At 33.7% G+C, this 15,639-nt stretch overlaps 1 protein-coding gene across 1 annotated transcript in view; it reads left to right on the forward strand.

The window, feature by feature from the left end:
* Positions 1–129: 129 nt before the first annotated feature.
* LOC107066902 (uncharacterized) overlaps positions 130–15,639 on the forward strand; it is a 33,809-nt gene continuing 18,299 nt past the window's right edge. The window contains 26 exon segments of the mRNA XM_089174356.1: positions 130–301; positions 1,611–1,795; positions 1,891–2,089; positions 2,187–2,357; positions 2,436–2,904; positions 2,982–3,099; positions 3,280–4,205; positions 4,328–6,071; positions 6,170–6,331; positions 6,411–6,537; positions 6,658–6,872; positions 6,958–7,082; positions 7,821–8,579; positions 10,524–10,659; positions 10,743–10,846; positions 10,943–11,621; positions 11,706–11,791; positions 11,793–11,883; positions 11,965–12,177; positions 12,262–12,537; positions 12,625–13,170; positions 13,272–13,447; positions 14,014–14,166; positions 15,011–15,061; positions 15,063–15,381; positions 15,451–15,638. Of these exon segments, the coding sequence (XP_089030482.1) occupies positions 1,645–1,795; positions 1,891–2,089; positions 2,187–2,357; positions 2,436–2,904; positions 2,982–3,099; positions 3,280–4,205; positions 4,328–6,071; positions 6,170–6,331; positions 6,411–6,537; positions 6,658–6,872; positions 6,958–7,082; positions 7,821–8,579; positions 10,524–10,659; positions 10,743–10,846; positions 10,943–11,621; positions 11,706–11,791; positions 11,793–11,883; positions 11,965–12,177; positions 12,262–12,537; positions 12,625–13,170; positions 13,272–13,447; positions 14,014–14,166; positions 15,011–15,061; positions 15,063–15,381; positions 15,451–15,638 (8,184 nt within the window). The 5' untranslated portion in view covers positions 130–301; positions 1,611–1,644.

Below are 15,639 nucleotides of genomic sequence, written 5' to 3' on the forward strand. Positions count from 1 at the left end.
AGATATAAATATTACATATATATATATATATATGCATATGTTTCAAGTTTGTGCCGCCAGGAGAGCGCCACTATGCACGTGGTATAACGGGTGGATAGTCTATTTCCGTTAGAACATCCGGACTCCGTGGGTTTAGTCGCTCGGAGTGTCGTGTATTCTTCCGTTTGAGCAGCTTCTGACATTTTTTTCTGTTGCTACAAGATGTTTACTTGCATTGACCGTGCGTATTTAGATGAAGATCCGTATAATTCCACATATAAAATCGGCATGAATCTTACAAGGAGGGAACAATAACTGGAAGGTATGTGAGACGCTATTTTGGAATACGAGCGTCCGTGGTGTGTTTATAGCCTGCAAACCCTGACATAGCAATGGCGTACTGTAGCATTTAAGACCGTGCCAACTAAATCATCCTCGGCTTTCTTAACGAGGAAATTTAACGAGAACTCGATTAATATCGAATCGAATTGGGTTACCGGCAAGATTTAGTACGTGTTGTTCGTTAACCCTATTATTATAGTGATACTTTCTGCAATGAAAACTGTGATTTACGCGGTGCAGTGTCTCGGTTTTCCCCCACTGGCGGTATGACCGCCGATTGCCGAGCGGCACGCCATCCTTTCGTGGTAGAGGTCTAAATTGTTCAGAGAAATCGAGGATGTGAGTTAATAAGAAATCGCGCCTGTTTTATATTTTCATTTTATTCTATTATTCTTTTCGTTTCATTCGCGCCTCTCTCTCCTCTCTCTCACCTTCTCTCTCTCTCTTTCTCTCTCTCTCTCTCTCTCTTTCCCTCTCTCTCTCTTTCTGTCCTTCTCTTCCTCTTTTTATTTCTTTCAGTCTTTCTTTCTTTCTCTTTCTCTTTCTTTCCTTCTTTACCTTTTAGTTTTTCATTAATAAATTTATTTCACAATTTATTTTCTTCTCGATCAAAAAGATTATTATGCAAATATTTAAATCATGATTAACACGTAAAATACGAGTATATACGTTCACAAAGTACACGTATGTATATATAGATATAAATATATAAACGTATTATATATATATATATATATATATATAAACGTATATTATATATATATATATATGTATACATCTACTCTTAAGCAACATAGAATTTATCGAGATATCTTTATAATTCATTTTTTAATTATTTAGGAAACAAATTTTTTCATAGAAAAATTTATTTGATTTAAGCATAGAAGCATAGTGACTCAGGATTTTGGTTTGCCTGTGTACGTGTTCAAAGGTTGTTATTTGGTTTATTTTTGTTGTTTTCTGTATTAATCTTCTACTTACGGTTAGATATTTCTTCGACTATGATTGTTATTGGTAAACTTTAAGAAATACATGAATTTTATATTTTGCTCAAATGTAATAAAATATTTTATCGATGTGAGTTAATTATTTTTATTATTAATTTATACGACATGATATTTAAGTGATATGTTATTTCATTTTATATATAAAACTAGACGATATGATTATGATAGTAATTTTAAAAACAAGTGTTCTACTTTTTCAAGATACTTATATTATATTTTTATTTTGGAATGTATTAAATGTGTGTGTGTGTTTGATAATTTTTTCATAATTAAATTTTGTAGGTACTCGTAGCACTTTGACTCCTGTAAAGGTGTCATGGATGATGAAGAGCGTTTGGAAGGAGAGGAGGAAATGGAGCTTGATGATGCTTCCGATGGTGAAGATGAAGATGAAGAGACCACGGGAATTCCTTCTTCTCCAGCAAATTCAGATCAATTGTTGGGCCCAGCTCCTTCCCTTGGTAATCGTTAGTATTCAAAAATAAATACAACAAAAAACTTAATCTCATTTTCTGTATTATGTGTTTACTGTATTATTGCATGTATTTCATGTGTTTGTTAGAAACAGTATATTCCATTGTAGTCAATTCCGAAGAAGCATTTCCTGATCCGCTGCGATACCAAAAGTTTCCACTTCCTGGTGGTAAACCATTAAGTATAAGACGTGGCCCTGGTAGACCAAGAAAAGAACGTCCATATGGTATCACTCGTGGTGGAGGCACTCGAAGATCTTTTGGTAGAGGTACAACAAGGGGTAAAGGGTTAGTATTTTGAAAAATATTTTTGATTATTCATTTGAAATAATATTTTCTTTTTAATCGATTAAATTAATATTTGATAAAGATTCATGGTTTTTAGGCTTGGGTATATGAGGGGTATACCACGTAGGACAAAAAGTAAAGATGATGATACCCACTCCGAGTCTCCGAGTCCTCTTCGCATTGGTGAAGACACACCTGATGGAGAAGGATTAAATACAGAAAGATCTATGCCTGCCCCGGAAGAACCACCATACTTTCCAGAACAATGGTAAATTTATTTGTAATTTTGTATGTATGATAATTAATAATTAAAATAATATATACTTATAAACAATGATATTAATAGGCCAGGAAAAGTTTGTGCTCTATGCAATTTGGGCGAACGAAGTCAGTTGGGTCAAGGAGAATTATTAAGATTATCATGCCCAGAAGGTTTTACTCCTGAAAAAAATATCAATCGGGAAGAGACGACTGAACAACTAATGGATGTATCTGCAGGTGATAAAAGTCCTCGTGCAGTAGGTCCAGGTGCTGTTACTTGTCGTAGACAAAAAAGTTTGGCTAAGTGCAGAAATACTAGTCTTACTAACTTTACGGAACCAGTGGAAGAATTAACTATAGTTGGGTTTTTGGAAGAGCCAGAGATAGGAATATTATTTGAACCAACAGGGCATTATTATGTTCATCAGTCTTGTGCAATGTGGTCAAGTAATAGTCATGATCTTGCAACTGAACTGATTAGCCCTGCAATAGTGCAAGCTTCATCTCGTCGTTGTGCTTATTGTTCTCATTATGGAGCTGGAATAGCTTGTAAAGTAAGTATTTTGCAATGTTACTTCTTATATTTCAAAGAAAACAATAAAATAAATATATATTTTGTTCAATTCAACAGGTGGCATCGTGCAATCGTTATTTTCATTTACCATGTGCTGCAGCTTCAAGTTGTTTCCAAGATACAAAAACATTATCTCTTTTTTGTAGTCAACATTTGGGACAAGTTCCATTATTATGTAAGTTTATAACTAATTGAATATATTTTATTCTAGTAAACATATATAGTAAACATATATAGACATATTAACATATAAGTATATATATTTTGTATAACATGTAAGAGCATATATATTTTGTATAATATTGCATTACATAATAGTTATAATGATATATATATATATATCAATTTGTTGTAGTAAATGGTGATGTTACATGTATGCACTGTTATGGAATGGGAGATGTTTCTAACCTAGTAATGTGCTCTATATGTGGACAACATTATCACGGTAGTTGCGTTGGTTTGGCCCTTTTACCTGGAGTACGTGCTGGTTGGCAATGCATATCCTGCCGTGTATGTCAGGTTTGTCGTCAATCTGAGGATGCTTCAAAAATAATGTTGTGTGAGAGATGTGATAAAGCGTATCATTCTGGTTGTTTACGACCAATTGTAACATCGATACCTAAATATGGGTGGAAGTGTAAATGTTGTAGAGTGTGTACGGATTGTGGCTCGCGTACACCTGGTGCAGGACTATCGTCACGTTGGCATTCTCACTATACTGTTTGTGACTCGTGTTACCAACAAAGGAACAAGGGTTTCTCTTGTCCGCTTTGCAGAAAAGCATATCGAGCAGCTGCATATAGAGAAATGGTACAGTGCAGCGTGTGTAAAAAATTCGTTCATGGTACCTGTGATGCAGAGGCTGATCCAACAACTTATCAGCATCGCAAAGAAACTAAACCTGACTATGAATATGTTTGCCTTCATTGTAAAAGTGCGGCTATTGTAAAAAGAAAAGACAATGTTGATGATTATACAGGTGACTTTAGTCTTAGCGGATCGCAAGAAAGCTTTTACGGAGATGGGGATTCATCTGAGGTTGATTATCAAGGAAGTTCAGAAGAAGCATTATTTTCTATTGGACTTGGAAAAGGAAAACCTTTTTGTGCGTCTAAAATCGCTAAAAAAAGATTAGGCCTAGGAGGAGCCTTGATAGGTAGACCAAAAGGTGTAGGAAAACTTGGCTATCAAAAACGTCAAAAAATGAATGAATTTGGTAGAAAAAGAGGTCCCAAAGCTAAGATGAGAGGTATTTTCGGAGTACCAGGAGTAGGATTGCAGGTAAAAAATTTGTCTTTTTCTTTCTCTTTTTTTTGTGGTTTTCATTTTTATAAATATTAAATTTATATAACAAAATGATGTATACGTTCGTTCTCATGTACATTTTTATTTTTTTATTTCAGAGACCAAGTTCAGATTCTTTTTCAAAAGAAGAAGAACCAGGTGTAGAAAATAGATTAGTATTATGCTCTGCAAAAGATAAATTTGTTTTAACTCAAGATATTTGTGTTATGTGCGGTGCGATAGGAACTGATCAGGAAGGATGTTTAATTGCTTGTGCACAATGTGGACAATGTTATCATCCTTACTGCGCTAATGTTAAAGTTACTAAAGTAATATTGCAAAAAGGTTGGCGGTGCCTTGATTGTACAGTATGCGAAGGTTGCGGCGAAAGAAATGATGAAAGTCGTTTAATATTATGCGATGATTGTGATATCAGTTATCATATCTATTGTATGGATCCACCATTAGATTATGTACCTCATGGAACATGGAAATGTAAGTGGTGTGCACAGTGCCAAACATGTGGTACAAATGATCCAGGATTTAACAGCAGCTGGCAAAAAAATTACACCCAATGTGGTCCATGCGCATCTCATATTGCATGCATATCTTGTCAAGAAACTTATAACGAAGGAGATCTCATAATACTGTGCATTCAGTGTGAGAGATGGTTACATTGTACATGTGATTCCATTAAATCGGAAGCAGATGCAGAAAAATGTGCCGAAGAAGGATATATTTGTATACTTTGTCGTCCGAGAGACATACTCCCACCACATCTTATGTGTAACCAATCTAAGCTCCAACCAAACAAATATTCATGTTCACCACCACCAACTGTGCGAAGTCCCGAATTATACAAACCATCTTCTCAAAATTATTTAGTAGATGGTGTATATTTATCCGAGACTGGCATGAATCACATTAAATCTTTAACATCGGAACATCAACAACCGAGGAAAAAAAGAAGAAAAATGATTCCCGTGGTAGATAAAGATGCAGATATAATGGCCACGATAGAATCTGTTGTGGCTGGTGGTAGTTTAGACAATTCCTTAGAAGATAATGGAAAAATGGTGGATCTAGTAGATGTTAAAGATGAACCTACTGAAATACTTAAAGAAGGTATGGTATGGAATCCACGTGGAGATCAACCTCCACCGGAAGGATTCAGTATTTATACGACTGAAAATGGCATACCAGTTTTAAGACGCAAACGCCAACGTAATTTACAAAAGCTTGGCATTGGTGGATTCATTGTCAGATTAAGAGGTAATCGTAAGGATAAAGAGGAGGAAGGAGATTCTGAAAAAATATCTGATTCAGTAATGGCGGGAATGGTAGATGACAAGCCACGTAGAAAACCACAGAGACGAAAACCAAAGACAAAATTATCCGAATGTTTTCCCCTCTATATGCAAGAGGCATTCTTTGGCAAAGAGCTTTTGGAACTGACCAAAGATAAAGATCCTGAAAATAATGGATCCGATGGTGAAAGTAATGTTGCTACCACTAATGCAGATACTATTCAATTGTCGCAAGATGAATTGAAAGTAATGGAACAAGTTAAAGCTAAGCAAGAAAAAGAGGAAGATAAATTGCCAATGGAACAACCAATAAAACGAGAAGAAATCATGGAAGATGATGGTAGTGATACAGAAGCACTCCATGATATATTACCTATTTCTGGTGATATTCTTGATAGTGATCTTGTAAATACTATTATGAATGAACCAGACGAAGAATTAGCTAAAGCTAGTGAAGCTTTGGACGAATTAGACGACACGCAAGGAACTACTAAGGACGAATTAACAGACATTCTTAGTCCTCATTTTAATTTAGAATCTATGGTCCGAGATATTGGTATGTATTAACTGTATGGATAACAAATTTTAATTTATTAACATATGAGTAAAAAGAAGAATATAAAATAATAAACTTCATGTTTATATGTTTATTAGGTTTACCTAATATGGATAGTAAAGATATTGAAGACATATTCAAAGGAGTTCTTACAGATGAATCACAAGAATCACAAGAATCATCAGTGTTTTCAGTTCAAGCTCAACCTCCACATCCAGCATCTTCCTCGACACCTCTTGTTTCACCTTCACCACATCCTGGTAAAAATATATTTTCATCATTTATAAATCATTTTAATGAAAAAATCGAATTATTTACTAAATATTAATCATTTATAAGGTATGCAAACAACTTTACCTCTTGCAAGACCGCAAGTACCTGGTACATTACCCCCAGTTGGGCAATCTAATTTAAATTCTCCTATGAGTTTTCCACCACCATCGCCATATCATTCGGAGTACAGCAAGTAAGTAAATTAAATTTCTTTAATTTATATGTCAAATTAAATTAATGAAATATATAATAAATACCTAATGAAAACTTTTGTAAAGTATATTTAATAATATTTGAAATGATAATTTTACAGTAGTCCACAATTTAGCCCAGCATTCTCGGAACCACCAAGTCCTTGGGTAAATCCTGACGATGAAGGAAGTGCTCCAGTGAGTGGTGGTACGTCATCGTACAACCAAAGAACTAATCTTAAAATGGAGACTGATGAAGGATTAGGTAATGGAGCAACAATATCTTCAGTACTTTATGCAAATATAAATCATCCCGAATGGAAAACGGAATATCCTGGTAATAGGAAAACATTCAATGGGATATTTAAATATGTGTAATCTATAAATACTGTAAGTTTTATATACGTTTGGTATATTTTTAGCTTGGTCTGAAAGATGTAAACAAATTTTAAAAAAGTGGCGTGGTCTATCTACTGAAAAGAAAGCTCCTTATCTAAGTCAAGCAAGAGATAACAGAGCAGCAATTCGTATGAAGAAAACACAACAGGTAAGAATAGTTTCTTGGATAATTATCGCGATGCGAAATTAAAAAAGAAAGCGTGATATTTTCGTGAAACGTATCCGTTTTTTCTTTCATTTTAAATGGTGTTTTGTGCTAACATAAAAGTTACAACTAACAAGCTTATTCTTTACATCTCATCGTAATTACATATATATTAATATGTCGAATATAATTACACTATTCTGATAAAGTTAAATACGGATATATGTCACATATGCAACATTATAATAATATCCTCAATAAAATCGATATATTTATTAAAGATATAGAATATTTAAAAGAAAACAAGATGAGATGTTGATGCCTTGTTTCATAATACAACTTACTAACATTGCAATAACTTTACATGGGTACATATTTGATATATTTTCTTTTATTGTTATTATAAATGTAATTATCTAATCCCATGTGCATTATCAAAGTGCAAGATCATAGAAATTTAATCTATTAATTATCTAACAAAACATCTAAGATATATATATATATATATATATATCTTGTTTCTCGGCGATTCGAATAATTATTGAAATCAAGAAGTTTCCTATATTATAGGAGTACTTACATTGTCTATAGTTCCTGCTAATAGTTTCCCCATATATTCCTCAGTCAACCATGCAGAGTTAAAATTTCTATTATTACCCTGTATGATGTGTCTTGGAAGTATATAAACCATGAGTACTGTAACGTAAAAGTGTGTGAACGTGGCACCCCTTGAACCGACAGATATCCAAGGAATTACCAAGCACGACCCCAGTCACTGCATCAAGCGCACCTACCATCATCACCAAACCTGTCACTGCTATGACATCAGCTCAAGTTTCTCCAGTAGTAGCTATGGCCTCCAACCAAAGGCAAATTGGACTTTTGACTTCAGTGAGCAGTGAAAAGCCGCAAGAAAAGAGTGGAATGTCCGTATCTGCAGCAGGAGTGACGGTGCCATCAGCTAGCAGTAATCATCATGCGGAGGTGTGTGCGGTGCAGGGACCGCCGAAGCAGCTAACATCTATTTCCCCGAGTCCTTCGTCAACTTCCACAACCCCGTCTTCTTCACCCAGACCCAGTTCTGTCAATTCTATCAGTTCCATTAACAGCCTGGCGCACCAAGAGATTACGGGTGGCCAGGCTAGAGTAGCTCAGTCGCCAGCCACGCCTTGCACATCAGCAACTGCTTCTTCTTACTGCAACACGGGCGCCGGTGAAGGGCAGCATCAAACGTCACCATCCCAACAACGTCCTACACCTTCTCATGTTGCAATCAGTACCAGTACTGTATCTAACAGTCTGGCTATTCCTCAGGCATCCCCCACTGCTAACGTGATGGTGGGGGCAGCTCCTGCCCGCCAATTATCCTCGGTAGACCACCAGATTAGAGTGCTCACCCCATCTGAAATCATGCGCACCCTCCCCTCCTTGAGCCAGGAGCACTACGATCCGCCACCCACTACAATTATTCACACTGTACCTGTACAGACCCCGGCTATGGTGAGCCACCTATTCTGTGCCTCTAGTGTCTTGCCTTGTGCCACGTATCTAAGACTTAGTGTTCTTTAATTTTTTTCTTTTCTTTTTCTTTTTTCTTTTATTTTTACTTTTTATCATACATATATATCTATATACAATTATTGGGTTTTCTATTTTATTTTTTACTGATCTTTTAGAACGAATATATGGAAAATAATCATACAGATTTATTTTGCAATATATATATATTTATACGTTCGTCGATATAATTGTGACGTACTATAGTCCTGAAATACAATATTTAATATGAACGTTGATGTAATCTTTAATTACATAAACATTAAAATATTTCAGGACAATGGTTACATTCAAATGCGATCACTTTGATGTTGCATCATTATAGCTCTTGATATGAGATTCAATTTTTTTTTCGTCGTTTAGTTGGAATGAACAAAACTTCAATATTTCATGTGCAAATAATATGTTCCTTTTTTTTTTTGTATGGCCATGATATTACCCTTAATAATTGTAAATTGTAATATTTCAAACCTTTTTTTAGTTCATCAATTTTATTTTTTTAAATTATTTGTTGTTGTTGTAATTTAAAATAGACTTTTCTTTTTCTATTTTTGTTTTATAATTTATATTTCAAATCATTTGGGCATGTTAAAAGGCATCCATTTACGTTTCTTTTTCTTCCCTTTTCCTTAAATGTCATATCGAATCCTTTTTGTCTGTGTATTCCACAACAAAAAAAAAGTAAAACCCAATGTATCCCTCATTATGTAGTAAAACGTTAAGCTTTTTACGAACATCGTTAAGGGTGTTAAGTAGATATGTGTTGTGATATGTTGTTGTAGAATTGTTTGTTCGTAAAATATTTACACGTTTATTATACTAATTATTTTTTACTATCAACACTTTCAGATATTTTTACCAATTCTTTTTATTGGATATTTTCTTTTCTTTTCTTTTTTATTTTTTTCTTTTTTTCTTACATTATATGTCTATTTTTTATTTTATTTTGTTATTTGTTTTTATTATATAATATGAACTAAGTAATCAAGGTGATTATTTACGTAACGAGTATCATTAATACATATTTGTAACTTATATATGTTGATATATTGCATTCTTGAAATTAATTGAGAAGTCTATTTGCATTAGTACAAATAATTTTTAATCTCTAATATCTGATATTTAACAAATAATATACATTTATTTTTAAATGTTTTTTTTTTTTTCATTGCACAACAGATATTTCATAGCTTTATTTTAATACTGTGTTTTTCAATTATAAATTATTAACATTGATTTAACGCACATCTATTTTATATTTTTTGAATTGATTCATAGCTATAAATTTTATTTTATTATGCTTACTTTAATTTAATGAGATTTGTATTCTTTTTCCTTTCCTTTTCTTTTTAATTTTTATACAAATTTCCTGCATGAGTAAAATTTGAAGAAAAAAAAACAAAAACAAAAAAAAAACAAGAAAAACTATCTATGGTGATGATGAGAAAGTTCATGATTGTTTTATTTGAACATAATGAATTTTCGATTTAAGTGGAGTATGAATAGTTTTATTCCTATAGATGGTGGCTGGTTGCACATGTGAAAATAAAAGGTCTTGTTGATAAATTTAATTTTAGTATCATGCCAGTATGTTTTTGTGAATGTTGTAATAAAACATTTTGGCTGATTGTCATTAATGCCTTGTACTTTATATTGCTCAAAAGATTATTTGATTAATAGGTCATTATATCCTAGAGAATAATTTTTATTATATTACACATATTACAATAATTTCATATGAATAACAATTAATATTATTAATACAACCACCTTAATTTTCCATAAATCGAAATTCATTCAATTTATAGTTTTTGTATTTATCTAAAAAGGATATAATGATCTTTTATTATATATTTATTATGTTTTCAATAAATTGTTTTTTAACAGGAACAAGAAAGACTTTCCAATAGAGACCGTTCTAGTAGAGAAGCAGAACAAGAGCGTCAATGGAAACAACTGCAAGCTCTACGTCAACAACAGGCACAATTTCAACAGCAAGTAATTCAAGAACAACGTGTACATGGTATGTTGAACCAAACATATCGATATATATATATATATATTTGAATGTACAACCTTTTATTATTATACAAATTTTTGTAATAGCTATAGCCAGAGTACAAAGACAAATAAGCGAAGACAATACTTCACAATTAGGTACTGATAATTCAACTGGATTAACAACACAACTACAAGTTTCAACATCACAGGTATATTTATATATTTATATAAATACATTTGAACATTCTCGAATACTTGCGTATTTATAGTATTTCATCGATATTTTGATGTATGATACTTTTTAGGAGAATAATCATTTAGGATCACTTGCTTCCCCATCCCCTGGATCACGTGGTACCTTTGCAGCACCACCAGTTAAAGTAACAAGAGGGGTAGCTCCACCAAGTCCTCACCAAGGTATGCCGCGTTTACCAACACAGCCTTGTGCAACGGTTACACGTCCAGTTGGAACCGTGGTTAGGCCAGGCATGCCAAACAATTTCACGCAACCGCCTTCTCCTTTCTCACCCCAAGCTCCTCAATCTCCTCATGATTTTCCACAGTCTCCAGCTTCCTCTCAATCTCAAGATCATTTTCAACGGTTCGATACGAACGAGGCTTTCTCTCAGGCTTCCCAAACAGCTAGGTCACAAATATCTGGTAAACCTTCGTATTCTACGTCACCAAGAAATGAAGTTTTCTCACAGCCACCAGGTACACCAAGACCAATGTTTAATCCACCTACACCGCGACCCACTACTCATGTATACGCTCCATCTCGTACTCCTGATCCCTATAGTAATCAACCACCAACACCATCACCTGTTCCAAACTACCCCTCGCCAAGATCAGAATCTCGGCAAGAGCCACAACAGCAAGAAGTATTTAATCAACAGCCAGAAGTTAATAGGCAGTTGCGTGATCTTCTCCAAAGACAACAACAATTCAAGAAAATTGATTCTGTCAATGCTTCTTGGAATCCAGGTAGATTATTGTACAAAATTTATGTTATATACTTTTTAAATCTTTAATACAAGATTAATGATGATCTTTTGTTTTTCTTAAAAGATGGACAAAATCCTGATGGAAATCAACCACAATTCGAAACAGGTCATGTACAACTTCAGCAACATTCTCAATCCAATAATAATACTGGGGGAAGGTACATTTAGGCATCCTCTTCCACCAAGTGTCGTAAGACCACGAATGCCACTTCAACAAAATATTTTAATAAGAAATCCAATTGGTATGATTCATACGTTCTTTTAGATATTTATTTTATTACGATATGTAAAAACTTATTATATAATTAATTAAATACGTTTAGGAATAACTTCGAGGCTCCCTGTTACGGGAAATATGGATGCGAGACTTCAACCCATAGATTCTCGCACTAGAATGTTACTGCAACGATCGCAGGTGAATGCAAGTATTTCGCAACAGCATTTTCAAGGTACGCAACCCTTACAAACTCGGATGCAAACTGTTAGAAATACATTGTCGGAACCTTATGATGTACTCCAGCAACAAAGATTTCCAGGTATTTTATCATTTATATTATATTTTATATGTACAAAAAATATAAATATATTAATTTTAATTAATTATGTAAAATCTAATGAAGGACAAACTCTTGGTCAACGTATGATACGGCCAGGTCAAGATAATTTAACTCAGGGGATGCGTATATTAGGAGCACAAACATTGGTTAGACCTAATCTTATGCAAGCAACTGTTAATGAAACTACTAGCACTCCAGAATCATCAGAAATTCCAGATAATGTAACTGCTGAACTTGAGAAATTAGAGCAGGAAGAAGAAGCACCAATGGTCGAAGTCGAGGTCGAGGGCATGAATGCAATGTTAAATGATTTGGTCGAAGATGATGATGAACTCCTTGGTAAGTAGAAATCAATGTCAATGTATAAATTGTTTAATTGAATAAAATATATTCACATGTAATACTTATATAATTTATTTTTAACAGCTGAAATGGGTCCAAATTTTAATATTTTGGAATACGCTGACCCTGAATTAAACAATATAACTGGAGGTGACAAAACTAATATTCTCGATTTGGAATTGGAACAAGTTGAAGTAGAAACGAAAGAAGAAAAACAGAAAAAGGAATCGAAGGAAGAAGAACACAAATCGGAAGATTTGGCTGGAACAGGTAGAGTACTGACTGGTATTAGTGACAAATGTACAGGGAACACTGTGCAAACATCGACTGATACAACTGCAATACCAACACAAGTACAACCGATGGCTCCTTTGAGCGCAACTTCGCAAGTACCTCAACAACAACCGGCTATTTTACCTCAAACGCATTCTCCTGCTGTTGCTATACAACAACAAATGCATCAGCATTTACAACATGCAGCGGCAATTGGACGACCTATGCCACCAGGAACTCGATTGTTATCTCCGGATGGTGCTGTCGGCGTTGTCACATCGACCAATACGGTTACAGTCAGTTATCCTTCAACATTTCCTGGTCATCCTCAAAGAATATCACAAACGCATATACAAGGTAATACGATCTTACTTAATATTTTCCTACACAATTGATCTTATTTCTATTCTTGATTTCTATCCTTATAAAAAAAGACAATTTTATTAAATTGCTTATAGTTGCTCAACAACAGCGTATTGGTATGAGGGTTGCTGGAGTCCAAAATGTTGCTGGTCGAGTCGTAACAGTTAATCACATGATAGGACCACGTTTACCACTTGCACCTCCACCACCACCGCCGCCTCCACCACCACCTTACCCAGGACCACCGCCACCATATCCTGGTCCTATACAGGTTTGTATAAATAACATATCTCTAATGTTTCCTAATTCTGCATCGCTTTCATATCCAGTATCTAATTACATTTAACACCTTTCTAACTGCAAAAAAAAAAACGAAAAAAAATGGATCTCATTCGAATTCATCGTATACTCGATATTAACGTATTTTTTATGTATTGTTTTTTTCTTTTTTTACTTTATTGTTTTATATTATATTAAGTTTTATAGGCCTATAGTATTATGCAAATTATTTCATGTCTCAATAAAAATGAAGTAACAGTTTGCATTGATTTAGAAGCTACGTAAAAAAAATATATAAACAAGATTTTAATATTATGTCGCGATAATAGAGTAGATTTAATCGTATGTTAAAACAAAACAAAAGAAAAGAAAAGAAAAGAAAAAAACACGAGAAGAGATTTAAGATACATTTGTTGTATTACGCATAAAAAAAGAAAGAAAAGTTTGCTGTCAAAGTAGGTGTAGCCAAGCGATTTATTTAATCTAAAAAGTATTGGCTGGTAAAATGGTGTTTTGGCCTGGGTGTTTGCAATGCATTTGGTGTTGGTGCATGTCTAGATGGGGCTGTGCCCAGGTGGGCGGGGTTTGACGCGGCCCCCAGTTCATATAGGGCACACAATGCCAGTGGCTGGTCCACCAATGGCCCCAGTGGTTCATTCTGGTGCACCTGCAATGGCACCTCACCCTCATCGAAGACCCTTGCTTCTGCAGGTGAGCAAGACTTGAGGCATTTTTTCAACTCGGCACAAATAGTCAGAAAATCACCTGCAATAGTAAAAAGAAAATGAGGATGTATTACACAAGATTATTGCATATTTTACTATTTTAATTAATAATAATAATAATATTAACTATAATAATAATAACAACTATATAATATTAACCATTTCAATTAAATTTTAAAGATAATCACAATATGAGTTGCCATTTCGAACAATTTTATAAAATATACATGTGTTTCATTAACAAAAGATGTTATTATTTTTTGTTTAACCATATAATTTTACGCTTGACAAATCTTATTACTAGTTATATTTTTTAATGTTAAGATTGTGCAATGTATTTTGTGTATGCATGCACTTTTAAATGGATTAATTTAACTTTTGTGTAAAAGATTTACATATGAGGATATACTTATAAGATATTTTTCTTTATTATTTTTTTCTTTTTCATTTAAAAAAATTATAATTAGCTTTCTTCTACGTTTTATTGCCATTTAAAAATTATTCGAGATAAAATATATTTTTACAAATGCTTATATATATTGATATTTAATTTATTAGTAATATTTTCGCATGTCCATGTTTTATTCCAAATTACATACTTAAATGCTATTTAATGTGATATAGCTATGTCATAGTTTATTAGAAATGCATTTCATAATAAATATAAAAAGATATATATAATGCTAGATGAAAAAATTGTCTTTGTTGATCTTATTATTATTTTTTCTTTTTTAATTTGTTTGTTTGTTTCAATTGGATATCTAAGAAAGATGCATTTGCTTAAATGAAATGATTCCACATAAATAGAAAGTGACCTTAACTGTTAGCAGTCATGTTCGCAGGAGCAACCATTGCTATTAGAGGATCTTTTGGAACAAGAAAAAAAGAGAGCAAGAAAAGCAACAGCAGCAACAGCAACAACAGCAACAACAACAAGTTGATAACACATCTTCTAGTGGAAGTCTTTTAAGCGATAGTGACTTTGAGAGATTGAGAGCAGACGTTTTAGGCTCTGCTCCATTAGCATCCCCTCCTCAAGGAATGGTACCAGTGCCTGGAGGTATTCCTGTTATTAGACCACCATGTACACCAAGACCACCATCTGCACCAGGAAAAAATTGGCCACAAGCAGTTCCAGACGCGGCAAAGATTGCAGTTCAAGTACCCAGACAACCAATTTCTACGCAAACAACACCTGAACGTCAGTAGTCAATTTATTAATAATTGTACACGTTATTTAAATTTATTTATTTTTTTTTTTTTATTACAGCAAGGGTAACTACATTCCATTTAGCTCAATCACAAGTACCGCCGGCTCCACCAGATAATATAGTAAACGAGCAAGACCGTCAAATTCAAATTCAATATGAACAGTGGTTAACTCATCAACAACAATTATTATCTTCACAACAAAAGTTTTACGAAACGGAAGTCCAGAAGCTGCGCAAAGTAAGAAAAG

This window comes from Polistes dominula, unplaced genomic scaffold (genome assembly GCF_049000335.1).
Source record: "Polistes dominula isolate Pdom_NZ unplaced genomic scaffold, Pdom_raw_medaka contig_28, whole genome shotgun sequence".
NCBI lineage: Eukaryota > Metazoa > Arthropoda > Insecta > Hymenoptera > Vespidae > Polistes > Polistes dominula.